Below are 16,019 nucleotides of genomic sequence, written 5' to 3'. Positions count from 1 at the left end.
TCTCGCTGTATTTTATTTCTGGTCTCGTTGCTGAATGAGCTTGGCAAGGCCTGTTTAGAATGAATCTCATGACTGCTGTTCCATTATTATGCACTGGCATGTAGTTGTGTTGGGGCACAGAATCACAGACTAACCTTGGTTGCAGAGGACCTCAGAGATCCCCTGTTTCCAACACCCCGCTGTGGGAGCTGCACATCTCCCCTCTTTTAGTTTAAAGCCATTCATCCTTGTCCTGTACTATCAAACCATGTAAAGAAGTGGCTCTCCCTCCTGCTTAAAACTATAATTAGTGGGAGGCCACAAGGAGATCTACAGCACATTTTGCTTTACTCTTGTATTTTGGAGTTAACAGGACCGTCTGCTTAATTGTCTGGCTTTATGAGCTGTTCTGTCACTGTTTTGCTGCAAATAACTTGCTTGCCATTTCTGAATGCATATGACCTTTTGTTCTTTGTGTAATGGAAGCGATTAAGGGACATATGCCCTTTTTTTTGGCATTGTTCTTTAGAGATTTGTTGTTTTCGACTGCTAACGCAGTAATAATAGTCTGTTTATTTTGTCCTTTATATGTGTTAAAATATCATGATATTTAAACTTGGTCATCATTTTTGTCTCTGTTTTTTTTTCCTCCTTGAGCCAAGTTCTGGCAAATACTGTCTTCAGATTTACCTTGAACCTTAAAGTTTAATTCCCTTATCTTTTATTAACTGTTTTAAAAGCTTCATTTTATACATTCATGCAATTTTTTTTATATACGTGAGAAACAGAGTTTGTAAGCCACTTCAATCTGCTGTAAATTAGATTTGCTGCAGAAATTGCAGATGCTTAGGATTTTTTATTGATTGTTGGCTTGTGGCTTTGCTGGACCAAGAGGAAAGCTGTTCAGTGAGTTCCCATTATTTGCATTTTTTGAATCCACAGGCTGCTTGGAACTGACTTTTTGAAAGTGTTAAGTTCATATATTACTGGTTTGAATTTTATTGTGTGTGCAAATAGCACATAATCAAATCACTTGCATTTAAGCAGCCATTACTATTAAGTCTGTAATCACTTAGTGGGTGAGGTTCAGCCTTGTGTTAAATTAACTAGAAATGTTTCATCTTTATAGAAGGAGTTAAGAAATCAGTGATTTCATAATTCCCAAGATCAGAAGAACGAGACGTTCAAGAGCCATGGGGATGTGGCACTTGGGGACATGGTCAGTGGGCATGGTGGGGTGAGTCAGGGTTGGGGACCTCGTAAGCCGTTCCCAACCTGAATGATTCTGTGACTCTGTGTTGAGGTTTTCCCTCAGCTCAAAGTCATCCTTGTTGGCTCAGCTTCCCCACAATGTGATTTGCTGATCTGGGATCTATACCAGCTTTGGAGACGTTCTTAATGCCCACCTGTGCATGAATTGCCACTGGTTTCCCACTTACCCAATAATGGGGAGGAGAACAACTTTGATCTTACGTAAAGCATTTTTTTCCATTTTTAATTCCATTTTTCATGCCTTAATGATCAAAAATAACCCCTAAGCCTTCCATACACTGAGGATGTGGCCGTCACAAACCAAGTACCTTTAGAAGGCAACGTTTGCCCATGATCAGAGACCTCCGTGAGTTAAACTTTGTGAAATGACTTCTGGTGGCTCTAAGTAATGCTGTGCTGATACTTGAAAAACATGTTGGGGTGACTCCTCCAAGGAACTGCTCTCTCCAAAGGATAAGCCATTGGAGAGGAAGAAGACTGGCTATTTTAACCCCAATATTGGCATTCTGGGCGACGTTCCCACAAAGAAGTGCTTCAGCACAGCTGCAAAGTCAATGAGCTGTGGCAAGAAAGCAAAACTTGGCAAGGGGAAGCCCCAGAGCAAAGACAATGTATAGCAGAGCTCACCCCCTCACTGCTCAGACATAGAGCCCAGCCACTCAGGGTTTACTGACATTGCACTTAATTAAAAAAAAAAAGAAGCAAAAATAAGATATAAAGAACTGTTCTTTGTTTCTTTCTCCTTCTCTTTCCCATTTTTCTTCATTCTGCCAGAGAAGATGAATTTGCTCTTTGTTGTTCCAGTTCAATGCAGACTACTGATGTGTGTGCATTCTTCTCGTCAGATTGACTGAATATTCAAAATCTGATGCCAGTGTTTTGTTTTATATCTACATTGCACGCAAAGCCAAAACGCTTTATTCGTTTTGGTGAAAAATGCTGCTTGCTGGACATCCTATTTCATACAATTCTGTCATCGTCTTTTTTGAGGAATAAACTTCTGGAGCAGACAGACCCCAGGTTTAACCTTGCTGCATCCCCAGTGAGCATCACCAGGTTGGCTTTAACTGATTGTTCCATCTCCACAGCACTAGATGGTGCTGATGGTAGCATCTCTGAAATCTGAGCCTACCTAAAAGCAGCACTGCTGTGCAGCGCAGGGACCGGTCTGCAAATCCAGATTTTGATTAGAGCAAGCATTTCAGTCTGTGAATGCAATAGTTGAGTGCAGGAGGGTAGAAGATGGAAATCCTGTTATTGAGTTACTTCTGCATTGCTTCTTCCCTGTTTCATTTGTAGTTGGTGATTTTAGCTAATAGTTGTGAATTAGTGGAGGGCTGACTTTTGTCCCAGGTATTCCAACACAACCATTCTAGGATTCTGTGATTCCAGGAATCCATCATTCTAGGTTTCCATCATTTGATTTATTCCTCTGGTGAGGGCTTTCTTAGACAGCATGAAGGAAAAACTACGATTCCAGCGTTCATGAGGTCAAGTACATCACGTTATCCTAACAACACCAAATGTTTCTCAGCCCTTACACACTTGTTCTGTAATGTCACTGGGCATTCCTTCCCTATCAGTCCAGCTGAGCTTATCACCATCCCAGCAGGGTTTACCACCAATGTCACTGGTCAGCTGTTCCTGGCCCTAGGAGACGTCGGCTGAACTTGGGGATGGTGTGACACCCCAAAGGGCTCCTGGGGGGGTTAGTGAGATGTCTTAAGTGCTGCAGGCTATTATTCTGCTCTAAGAAGTGTCTGACTGAAAAGGCGTCAAGAAATGGTGGAATTTATTGAGTTGCCTCTCAAGGTAGAAGATCTGGGCTTCAGAAGCAAGGCATTTCCTCTAAGAAGTGCTGGAAAAGCTTTCTTCTCTAACTGTTGGCTGGCAAGGAGGGAGAGCAAGCACTGAGATCTGCTATCATTATGTCCTGCCTAAAGCTGCAAGGGTCTTGACATCAGTGTTATATTTGAAGTTGAAAACAGGGCTTCCTCAAATCCTTACCATCATTTCTTTAAGCAGAAAAGCTTTCTGAGAGCACTGAAGTTGTCCTCCTGTTTAAAGAGGCAGTGGCTGTCAGGAGTATAACACTGGGGCAGTAATTAGCCACTTTATTCATCATACTGACTTGAATCCTTTCTAATTGAATCTGGTGAGCACAGAGTCTGCTGCTGATGCCGTGTCCCAAGAGTAATGTCACCAACCCCCATGGAGCAATGCACTTTTGGGCATGAATAAATGTTGTTGGTGGTTGCTTTTATTTTCATCAGAACAGTTTTTAAATCCTCAGAGAACCCATAGAGTCCTCCTAGGAGAGCCCGATGAGGTCCTGAATGCTCACCTTTGATTCTGAGTATTCGGTTCTGTCTTGTGGTGTCTCACAGTGAAAGTCCATCTCAACGACGTGGGAATGCTTATGAAGTCAAACAAGTAGAATTTGGAAGAAGGCCATTGCTATGAGTGTTGTTTTTTTCACGATGCATGAAATAACATTTATTTCTCTGTGTGAGTATGGACCTCTGATTTGCCACAGGTTATTTATAAAGCTATGTAATGCTTTATTCCTGGACTTAAGCCGAGATGAATTTGAAAACAATATGTATTAGTAAACATATGATGGTCTTTATATAATTTATTTTATAGAATAGCTCCAGTTCGAATTCCACTGCTGCTTAACTCAGATGTGTCTACATAGACAATACATGTAACTATTATACATGTGTTTAAAAACTCTCCACATTCACGTTAGAGCGCGTAGTAGACCACCTCTTCTGATTGCTTTGTCTATTTCAGACCATTATTGTGACTTTATTTCAATGTTTCTTTTTTTCTTTCTCCTCCAGTTTATTTTCTCTGCTGTCTAAAAAGCACAACAAAGTGCTGGAACAAGCCACGCAGTCCTTGAGAGGTTCCCTGGATTCCAATGAGTCTCCACTTCCTGACTATGTAAGTATCGAGCTTCACTGTTGCAGTAGATGCTCCAAAATATGAGAGGTACAACCATAAATCTGCAAAGATTTATCAAAACATGTGACAGCTCAGTAACCACTAACTCCAACGCACAAGAACCTGCATAAATGATGTAATGTCTGAAAAAAAAAGACACAAATGGCAAAACAAAACCGCAGCTCCTGAGAGCTGGGAGACACCCTGTCAGTGTGGAGTTTTCAAGCCGTTTATATTGAAGGGTATTAAAATCATACGGTAAGAAACATTTTTAAGAACAAGGCTTTGGCATCTACAGTGTGTTAAAATGCCTGAAAATGGTTGAAAATTCCCGGTGAGCCCCTGATGGATACTGCATCCATGGGCCACATCAGTATGTTCTGGGCACTGTATGCATACAGCACTCCTCTCAGTTTGCTAAGCCAGTGCCACGAATGCCAACAGTGCCAACAGCTCTGTGATTTAATTGCATGGGCTTTTGGAAAATCTCTACCTTCAGTGGAACGAGGGTTCTTCCAAGGATCCAAATAATATTTTTTTGTATTACCCAAGTGTCTTTGGTTTCTACTCCTTTGAAGTTTCTCTGTAATACTGTCTAAAAGAGTTGTCCTGTTCTATTGGTTGCTCCAAATTTTTGAGGTTGAAAATGCAACAGCTCTTTTATTTCGGGTGTTGACTTGTATTCCAGGACATGGCTCTCTGATACATGACGTATCATAGTGCTCTAGCACATGAGTACCAACAACGGTAATTTGATGTAAAATTACATCAGTAACTAGAGTTCTCAAAACTCCAGTTTGATAACATGAGTTTAACTACCCAGGTTTCTTAACCTCTGTCTTCTAGTTGCTGTTGCTGACACTACCATGAAAACTGGAAGCATTCTGTAATTCAGGGAGCAGATCAGTGTATTCTGTCTGCCTGATGATGCCTTAATTCACACGAAGCTCCTTGCAGCACTGCTGATTGCAGGGCTGTGGTTCCTGTCCCACGAGCTGACCCTCCATTTGTCAGCAGCTTTGGTCTCCGCAAGACCCTCTCTCTGCTCTGTGTTTGGGGCAGGGGATGCCGCTGCTGTTTGTCCTGTAAGGTGACCCACTCTGCTTAAAGCTCCTCCATCTGCAACAGCATGAACATGGGAATGCCCTTACCCAGTGCGTGTGGGTAACTTGAGGAGGATTTGATGATGTAGGGCCACAGCTGTGAGGAGTCACATATTTGGGATGCGTTCAGTGTTCCTGATTGCTGGGATTGATAAGGCTCTGGGGCTGCATTGCTCAGAGGTGATTAACCTCCATTTCCTGCCAGCTTCTAGCTCAAGCAATTACACTGCTGCGCATTCTGACTCCTCCTTTGGTCTCGTGGCACTTCACTGATCTGCCCTGAAAAGTTGTGGGCTTCCAGGCAAAGGGAGGCTGTGCTGGTAGGGGCGATGGCTTTAATAGCTGCACATCCAAGCTCACTTCATTCTGTGCAGTGTCACACAAGAGTCTGCAGTCACCAAGCTCAGAGACACCGTGAGCTTTTGGTCAACCAAGTCCTGTCCAGATACCTTGAGAATAGGACAGATGCCTTTAACACTGACTTCATAGACTCATAGAATCATTAAGGTTGGAAAAGACCACTAAGATCATCAAGTCCAACCATCAGCCCATCCCCTCACTGGTGGATACAGCTGAAAACTTCCCTTTGTGAAGCACTGCTGAGGAAGAACTCCCTTTCTCCTTTTTATGATGTAGGGCAGGAGGCAGGGGAGGAGAAGGGCAGCAGCTGGAAAGGTTGCTTTAGGGGATAATAAAATCACAGAAGTTTATTGCCTGTATTTTGGGAGAAAAATGCATGCTCCCATGCATGCCTTTTTTCCAAATTGCTCGCATGGCAACTTAGTGTAAGGCGCTGTCAGTTGTCTAAATAACATTGGCAGCAAGATGTCATTTGCTGAAGGACATTCTGCTTCTGAAAGCCTGTGTTCATGTTGTTTGTAAGAACAGTTGTTTGTTTGCATTTATATTACTGCAAGAATGCTGTAAGGAACATGAGGAGCGAAGGAGCTGGACACTGAGATAACATCATGGGCTGGAGTCCTGGATTCTATGTTGGCTGAAGGATTTTCTCTTTTTCTATCTCTGTTTGAGCACTGTCCAAGCATAGAGCAAAAGAAATCCTAGTTTCTCAGTTTGAGCAGAAGTGACGTTTCTGCCATAGTTAGCTATTTAATGTAAATGCAAGATTTTTGACCTAATACCTGTTGATCTGTGATAGTTGTAAAAATGTGGGATCCCCCATCGCCATATTTCTTGGGGTCGTCTTGTGTATGCTGTGGGCTGGAAGAGAGGAGGGGAGAGGAAACCTCTTGGCCCTACAGCCCCTCTTGGCCCTACAGCCCCTCATGGCCCTGCAGCTCCTCATGGCACTGCAGCTCTTCATAGCCCTCTGGCATACAGCAAAGCTGTGGGTATTTTTGTTGTGAACCCCAATAAGGAACTGACCCAGCTGATTGTTCTTGCTGAGGTTTCCTGGGCCTTAGTAAGAAAAGACAAATTATTTCATTGTAAGGCTAGATCGAGTTCATGGTCTGTGAGGCAGAAAGCCCCTATGAGCTGTGTGCAGTGCAATTCATGTGCAGGAAGAAGTCAGAGGAAAGACGAGAGCTTTATTTTCGTAGAAACAACTACAGCTGTGGAATACATTTCTGTCAAGTTTCCCCTGTCCTTAAGTATCTCCACTAGTCTCCAATAAAAAGAAATAAGAAGAATCCACTCCATTTTGTTTATGGCTTTTTTAGGTTCAATGAAAGCACAGTCCACAAAATTTAAGTTTAACTTAACAAGGAAAGTGGGAGAATGTTGCTTCCTTTCATATAAAGAAAAGTTATGTAGGTATGTGTATCAGTGGTTTCTCCCGATTTCAGTTTTTAAGGCATGAGTGTAAAGAAAAGAAAGAAAAAAAAGAGGAAAAGTCAGTGGTAGGAACAATTTCAGTTTCAAATAGCTTGACGTGCATCATCCCTTGGGGCTTTGGTGTGTATTGGGCACCGTAGTTTTAATTAGGTTTCTGCACTTGTTTCAGCATCATCTAACACAACACAGGAGGCTTTGTGGCAATGGAGCCCAAACTCCATCCGGATGAAGCTAAAAGAAATTAGGAAAAATTCTAGTAATTACCCATTTTGTGCCGATATCTTTGTTTCCCATACAGGACTATCTCTAAAACACCACAACTCACAAAGTTGTCAGCAGTGGAAGCAATGCAGTGCAGTTGGACTTTCCATAGTGCTCACAAACGCATTCCTCTAAATGTCTGAAGAGCCATCCTTTAAACTCTGTCCTGAATTTGTTGATTCTGTGTTAGTTGGGTATAGAAATGAGTGCGTGTTTCCAAAGGGAAAACATGCAGAATGTGGATGCAGCAAGCCGTGTTTGCAGTAGCAGTGTGTGGTTGTGCAGTGATTCCTTCCCTGGCTCCTTCCCAACCTCGTTAACGTTACCTGCTGAGCAGAGCAGTGTTACATGGAGCCGTGGAATTCTGCACACGTCAGGAACAGGTTGCCCAAGGAGGCTGTGGATGCCCCATCCCTGCAGGCATTCAGGGCCAGGCTGGATGTGGCTCTGGGCAGCCTGGGCTGCTGGTTGGTGACCTGCACACAGCAGGGGGTTGGAGCTGGATGGGCACTGTGCTCCTTTGCAACCCAGGCCATTCTGTGAGTCTATGATTCCCTGGTTTTAGTAACGAGAAGTAAACTTTGCATTTGTGTGATGAGATTTTTCTATTTCTTTTTCGTATCCTCCTCAGTCAGTGCTCTGTAGTGGACCAAATGAAGCCCAATATTTAGATTCCTCTTTGATTTATCCTCAATTTACATGGTAAATAGAAAGCAGCTGTGTGCTTAAACATTAATTCTCGAAACTCTTGGGCCCCTCCAGCGTCATCTGGAAATAATGCAGCTTGTAAAACACAGCTAAGAAGAAAAAGCAATGTTTGTTTTATGTGGGATGAATGACTTCAGTTGGGGTCCTTCTAATGCGGCCATTAAGAAGGTTATTAAAAAGCACCATTACCAAAGTGCTTTCAAGAAAAAGGATTTTTTTGTAACTCGTATCTTGTTATTGCAGTTGATTATCTTCAAAGCTGTGAGTTCTTCTGAAATAATCCTTCGTTTTAGGTTCTTTAGCAGAGAGCCAAACTAATCTCCTTCCTGTACACAGGGAGATGTTGAAAGGTTTCCCTATTTCCTTTCCTCCCTGGGAAGAAATGGACTTGTACAAGAGAGGTCTCCATTTTTATCTTAGGAATTTGGGATTGCTGAAGAGTAGTTAAATCACGTCTGTGAGCTGCAGGATTGGCTCTCATAAATGTAAAAGAACAAATCCCCAGTCTCTGTGTTTTCTGGATGTAGTTAAGTTACAGTGGAGAAAGCTGGTAGTGCCACAGAACCAAAGAATGCATCACGCCTTATGTGCATGCAGTGGAGCACCCAAAGCAAAGTCATTGTTCTAGAAGTGCATATTATTAATAACTGTAGGCCAAAACCTTGTGTCCACAATGTGTGTCTATCATCACGTTGCCATATAACTCCTGTTCTGACACTAACCAAACCAATCATTCCGTTTAAGAGTTTGGGATTCCAGATGAGGCCCTGGTGTCTCGTGTTGCTGACTTTATTTGACAAAGGATAACGTGAAATAAATGAGTGATTTCAGCCTATGCAGCACGTGGCACACATTAATTTTTAAACTACCTAAAGCAGTAGTTTAAGGCAGAGGCCCACCAGCAGCCACAAGTGCTCTCCAATAACTGTGTGCTACTGCAAAGAAATTGAACGTCTTCCCGGGGATCATCTGATAACTTCAGTAATGATGCAGAAATGAAATTAAGCCCACTTCCAAATAAACTGGTTAGTTGTAATGGAGTTAGCGTGATGCAATTAGTGTTATTCAGCTGGTAGTCTGTAAAAATACTGCCTTGTGGTAACTTCTGTGAGCAGACAAAATGGGTATGACTTGTTGAGCTGTAGAATTGAGTGCACCCATGGCAGAATGGAAAACTCTTAGCAAACTAAATTAGGACTCCTAATTGAGATATGTCCATATTTCATCAACACTGAAAAAGAAAAGCTAAGTCACTTCTTTTCTCCTAACTCAGAAACCACCCAGTTTTCACCAGCAGCCCTGCCCAAGTCTCTTCAATGCCATTTTTGTCTCTGATTTCTCAATTATCGTATGTCATTAAGTAACTTCATAAGGTTTTTTTGTTCGTTTGCATTAGTCATAGAATCACGGAATCACAAAATGGCCCAGGTTGGAAGGAGCCTCAAGGACCATCAAGTTCCAACCCCACCCCCCACAGGCAGGACCACCGACCTCCACATTTAATACCAGACCGGGCTGCCCAGGGCCCTGTCCAAACCGGCCTTGAGCACCTCCAGGGAAATGGTTTGAAGTTGAGGGAGGGAAGATTTAGGCTGGATGTCAGGGAGAAGTTCTTTACTATGAGAGTGGTGAGGTGCTGGAACAGCTGCCCAGATGTGGCTGGGCTGTGGATGCTCCGTAAAGAACTTCCCCCTGATATCCAGTCCAAGCCTTCCTCATTAAAGAGTATGGACTGTTAATGGACTGAACAGATTCATCTTGGTGTACGGTTTTAGATTTTCTTGTTGGCTACTTTAACAAACCTCAAATACAATTGGACAAGAAAATGTTCTTTAGGCTGTTGTTGAGGTGTGATACCTGGTAAACCAGTATCCCTTCGTATTCTTTTTGGGTGTGGGTTCCAGCAGTTTAGGCTGTACTGAGTAAGAAGACAACCCTGTACCAACTTACCTTCTTTTTGATCACTCTGAGCTAGTGGCTCATGGGCAGAAGTGACACCTTCCATATCAGGTTATTCTTGGGTATGCCTGTCCCCACTCCATTATTGAGCCAGAGGCTATAAATACATTTTCTAAATATTAGTCATACCCTCCTTCAAATGAAGTACTTTTACTTTAAAGAATATTTCTCCTACATAATTCCCCTATTTTTATACCATCAAAAAATAGTCATTTCAGAATAGTCTGAAATCATCAACCGAACCCAAATCTAAAGCAAGCTCTTGTACTGAGTAATTGCAAATTTCTGCAGTTCTGTCTCAATTCTTTGACAGTTCTTTTCTTAAAACAAATTGGAAATTTTCCTGAGAAAAAAGCTGTGTAAATTATCCTTAAACAGAGAGAACAAGCTGCCTTAAAATCCTGTGCTGAACGTGCTAGTGAAGTTCAGTCCGATTAGACTTCCTAATAGTAGTAGGAAAAACTATTATTTTTTGCAGTTTTTCATTACTGCATCTTTTTGATAATGTGCTTGGAGGATCTGGGAGCAAATATATTGCTCTTGCAATATATAATATTGCTCTTTGCCAATGCAAGAAGATGTTCTTGGTTCCTTGTTTGGAGTTACACAGTTGGCTTATTGGTATCTGCTATTGGGTTACGTGCACAGATGGCATTAAATGTTATTCCAAGTAGGACCTCTCAACGCCTGGGAATATGAGGATGAGCATCACTATCTGTATTGATTTTAAAACATGCAGTGTTGCAGCAGCATCTTACAGTCATCTGATCAAAAAATCTTTCATTGTTCAGAGCTATGAGAACAAAATTGGAAGAAGTGGGAAGAACCTCTAGGTGAAGCTCTGGGGCGCTGCTGCTCTGTTGCAGAAAAGGGTATAAACGATAGGACTTGTGTGTTTGTACTCAGAATAAATGTTTTGGAAAAGGCCACTTCTGTGAGCATTCATGAAATAGAAGATGGCATGGGCTGCCCAGGGAGGTGGTGGATTCCCCATCCCTGGAGATGTTAAAGAACCATGGATGGCAGCTGGGGATGGTCAGAGTGAGTGGTGGGCTGGGTAGGGGATCTTCTATGACCATAGCTAAAGACATTGCTAGAGTTTGGTTCAAAATGGAGGAGCACTGTTACACGGTCCCTTCGTCCCTTGCAAAAAGGAAGAGTAGGATCCCGTGCACTGATTTTCTGCTGTGCATCTGTTTGTGCTGCATTTGAACTGAGGTAGGACGTGGCACAAGCTGTAGGTCCAATATCTCACCATTAAGAAAGAAAGACCTCACAAGCCTTTCTGTAAATACCACTTATTGCTCCTGTGTAAGACAACATTTGTTCTGTTCAGAGTGATGGAGAATTTTGACATGCTTGGATGAAAAACAGTAACTACCATTCTTCAGAACATCTTTGTCTTTTATGTTTATTTATCATTATCGATACGGTCTTTACATGGTTTTCCTGCTGCCAAAAAAATAGAGGAGGAAATGTTGGGAGCAGACCCATGGATGGCCTCACCCTTTTGGGGAAGGCCAAGTACTTCACACACGCGGGTTGTGCTGAGCTTTCCAGAAGAAGCAGTGGTTTGTAGTGTTGGGCTTTGTCAAACATCCACCAGCAGACAGAGAAATGGAGTGCAATGGTTCTCCAAAGCATTTTTGGAAAGAGCACAATTTATTTTTGTGGCTTCGATGTATTTCAGCAATGTCGTAAACCAAATGTTTAGTGCTTCTCCAGTAAGGTTTTGATTGAAAAATGTAATGCTTAAAAAGCAGAAGTATGTTTCCATATGTTACAAACATCCCAGTAATTCTGTTTTTAAATATTCAGCCTTGTAAAGGGCAGGAAATGGACACAGAAAGAAATCTGCACCCTTCCAGGCTGTTCAGTACTTAATGCTAATTGGAATTATTTTATATTACTTCTTTTCTATGTGAGACATCAGTGAAACACTGCAGATTTTGATGTCTCACCTCCTGTTTTCATCCACTTTTCTTCTGATTTTATGGGCACACATCTGGAGTAACCATTCAGTTTTTGGTTGGTTGCAGTTGCTTTAAAAAATAATAATAGTGAAAAAATCATTTTTTTTAACACAGCCTCATCAACTGAAAATGTATCTGTCCTCTGTCTTGCTGTGGGGCTATTACCTTTAATGTCACACTATTTAATTGCTAAGGGACCAAATGATGGTGTGAAGGAAATTCACATTATTCACATAGAATTCTTTGGAAGCAATCAGCCAGTGACACTGAAAAATGCTCTTGGTATGAAGTGAAGAAGAATACAGAAATTGGACAGGAAGTAACAATTCTTGTCATGATATGGAAGGTAAAAATACAGCACTTTAAAGACTCTATGTGATTATAGTTGCACAAATGTGTAATTAAATTGCATATTAACACCTGCATCCATTGGGATAAAGGAAGACCTAAGTTTTCATTCATTATTGTGGCATCTGCCTTTGGAGCATTTAACTCTGCAACTTTAATTTTAAGGCAACAATGGGAAGTTGATTCATTATTGTTGTTGCTTAATTGACGTCAATGCTAACTTTTTTTTTTCTCCTAACTTTTTAAAGTCAGAGAAATGTCAGAAAGAAAAAAGCTGGTAGTCATTCCTCATCAGCTAATGAAATACCAAACATCAAGCCGCTTCAGGGAAATGTATTTTAAAATGTTCATTATGGAAAAAAGGCTCTGATAGGTGACCTTCATTCAGTCATGCTGTTCTCTGATCCCCTGCTCTGCTGGGAGATGTATGTGGTTGCACTGCTTTCCCCCAGAGTGGAGAGATATAGGATTTTCTTTAGTGCCATTCAGATGTGTTATTGAAATGTGGGGTATGTACAACTCTTGTACATACTTAGGCTTGAGCCAAAGCGGAGTGAGTGTGGGCTGCCAGTGAAAAATAGGACATCTCCAAAGACACAGTGTTCTGCCTCATTTTTCTTGAAATAACACTGGTATGTAGTGTACAAGGTCTGCTGCACTCTGGTATTCATGTGCGTAATAACCCAAGCACTTGATCTTAATTGGATTGCTAAGAACAAGAACCAACTGTTCTGTTCTGTAGAGCAAAATCCCACCATCCTGTTCTGTGGAACAAAACCCAACCATCCTGTTCTATAGAATAAAACCAAACCATCCTATTCTATAGAACAAGAACAAACCATCCTATAACCAACCATTCTGTAACAAAACCCAGTCCTGCCATTCTATAGGACAACCAGCCATCCTATTCTGTAGAACAGAAACCAACCTTCCTATTCTATAGAATAAGAACCAACCACCCATTCTACAGAACAGGAACCCAACGGTCACATTTTGTAGAACAAGAACCAACCTAAACAGAAGTCTTCAAATTACCCATCAGCAGCTCATTCAGAGCACTGGTAGAGAAATCAGGGACATATGCATTGCAGAGGAAACCAAAAGCTGGCATCTGAAGAAAGAGTTGCAGTTTTTCCCATTACGTGAGTCTCCATCTCTCATCTTATCTATGTCTGTCACTACTGTGCGTAACGAACCAGGGTACACAAAATTCAATTTTGTCCCAAAATAGAAGAGTCCTCATAAATACTTCAGGAAATTGGATTTTGTTGGACAATGCATTTTTACCCCGTATTTCTATTACGACTTTTTTGCTTCAGAATCTGAAAAATGTCATCTGTTGATTGTATTTTGGTTTTTAAATTTGTACCTGTGTGCACAAACTGCTAGAGTTATGTTCTGTGGGTTTCAGCTTTTCCCAGTCTCAGTTATAAGGTCTCATTTTCCAGTATTAAAGCTGTGGCTGCTGTGTGCTTACAGAACATGAGCAGGAAGCTGAGCACTGCTCATCAGCTCTTGTGTGATCAGAATGGGTGCAGGACCCACATCCCATGTTGAGAGGAATGCTCTTTGACAGTAAGATGGAATGTGGTAAGAACAGCATTTAATACAGAATCATAGACCCACTAAAGTTGGAAGGAAACTCTGAAGATCACCGGGTCCAACCGTCAGCCCATCCCAGCACACCCACTAACCACGTCCTGTTTCTTTTAATACGATCACTTTCTTACATCTTTGTCATACATTTTCAAAGTGTTTGCTGATGAGACTGAGTCTGAGTGCAGTATGAACGGGAAGCAGTCTCATCACTGGTGGTGTATCTGCATTAGTCTTCCAACTGCATCCCCAGCCTTAAAACAGTTTGGGCCTGTTGGGAATCAGTGTTGTCAGGGACTGAAATTTGTGTTATGAACTTCTTAGCACTTAGGAAAGTACAACATGCAAAGAGCAGTGCACCATCATCCCAAGTTTTACAGGCCTTTTCCAAAGCAGTCCCACCCTGAAGGCAAAAAGGCAGAGGTCTTGGGCTGCAGTGTGAGTTATCAGGCAAAATAGTCAGCAGTTTTCCACTTGGATTAGTATGAAAACTTGGTGCAGTCCATGGTTATTTTTGTGGATTCCATTGTCTCAGTGAAGTTTCTGCTCATAATCAGAGTCAGAATTGCTCAGAGTGGTACTTTAAGTGGAGCAAAACTGCCACGTGTAGAAGGAAGGCAGTGATGGTTTCTGAATTTCTTAGCAAAGATGCTGAACCATAGCATTTAATCAGTGAGGAACCAGTGCAGAATTTCTAAATTTGGCTTCTTTGCAGTTGACAGCTCTAGTAAAGGGTTGATATTTGTTCAGTTTGTTTCTATGCTTTCTCAATTAAATTAGACACCATAGTGAGGTCTGTAGCAGGGAGTGATTTTCTTGGATGACAGTGATGGGTTCATTAGAAACACACTCTTGGATGTACCTGTTGCAGTGAGTGCCATAGTTGTTACTGCCTAATACAGTAGCAAGGGTGAAGGAAATAGTTGATATTATAGGATATAGTCAGAGGTGATGCATAAACACTGGTATGTATTACATTCCTGTGACTGCTGTACTGCACAGAGGAGGGTTTGGGTGGTGTGAAGGAAAAATGTGAAAGCTGTTTGGTTGGAGTTGTTAATTGGTCTTTGCTGCCTTTTTCCAAGATGTTATGCTTTTCTGTCTTCTTCCTGATAGAAATAAGGGCTTCTGTACTTCAACTCAGTGTCACATAGGGTAATAATGCAAAAAATGTGGGGTGTTCCTTTTTTGGAGAATCACTTGCTTCCAAGGGGTTTGTCAGTAGTCATCTTCAAGGAGCAAGCTTTTAGGTCTAGGCAGTTCATTAAGTAAAGCTTACATATTAAATGCAAAAATGTGAGACTTGATGTGGACATTACATAAGAAGTGCTGTGCAATTTAAAGGACAAATCAGGAAGTGTCAGAGTTTCAGTTCGTGCAGCAGTAGTTATTGCATAAAACCTCCCAACAGCTCTCCTGGTGACAATTTACAGCTATGTTGGATGTGGAGTGCTGGAATAAGAAACTTTTTCATTTGAGTAACTTCTTTAAAGTCCATGAACTCTGCTCAGGATAGACAGGTTCTGTTAATTAAAGCCTGTATCACAATTATCTGCCTGCCCTCGGATGGTGGAGGTGGGGTTTCACGTGAAACTCATCCTTTCCTGTTCTACCAGTCAAACTAAACAGCATCTTCACATACCTCTAGGGAATACTGAATCGTAGAATCACACAATCATAGAGGCTGGAAAAGACTTCCAGGATCACCAGATCCAACCCCAACCCATCCCCACATAGCCCTAACCGTGGCCTTCATCTGCTTCATTTCAAGGAGAAGTAGAAAATCTTTAGGGAGAACTTTTCCTTTCAGCAACAAGAAGACTTCGCCTTATTTCAAGTGTGATTTGAGAACAATACTGATTCACAGGTTTAACTTGGATTTTCTACAGTATGAATATCATCATTGCCATTTTTCCTAGTGATGGTTGCCTCCCAGGTTTTACAGGACCTGTCAAAATTAGTCATTTTGGCACCTGCAAATCACTGGAGAAGGAAGCTTTTGGCTTTCCAGCATGGAATTCAGCATTGGGATTAGATGGGAGGTTCCCAAAAATGGAGTTTGGAATCAAAAGCC

The 16,019-nt window shown here is 41.7% G+C and overlaps 1 protein-coding gene across 5 annotated transcripts in view; it reads left to right on the top strand.

The window, feature by feature from the left end:
• The window catches only part of DYM (dymeclin), a 149,799-nt gene that overhangs the window by 104,149 nt on the left and 29,631 nt on the right, over window positions 1-16,019 (top strand). For all 5 annotated transcript variants that reach the window (XM_042831189.1, XM_042831190.1, XM_042831193.1 and 2 more), the window contains one exon: window positions 4,098-4,200. In XM_042831189.1, coding sequence (XP_042687123.1) covers window positions 4,098-4,200 — 103 coding nt within the window. The remainder of the gene's footprint in view (window positions 1-4,097; window positions 4,201-16,019) is intronic.

This window comes from Centrocercus urophasianus, unplaced genomic scaffold (genome assembly GCF_019232065.1).
Source record: "Centrocercus urophasianus isolate 14NV4802_14NV808 unplaced genomic scaffold, USGS_Curo_1.0 seq_35, whole genome shotgun sequence".
NCBI lineage: Eukaryota > Metazoa > Chordata > Aves > Galliformes > Phasianidae > Centrocercus > Centrocercus urophasianus.
The sequence above is the reverse complement of the archived record's forward strand: the minus strand, read 5'-3'. Positions and strand labels throughout refer to the sequence as shown.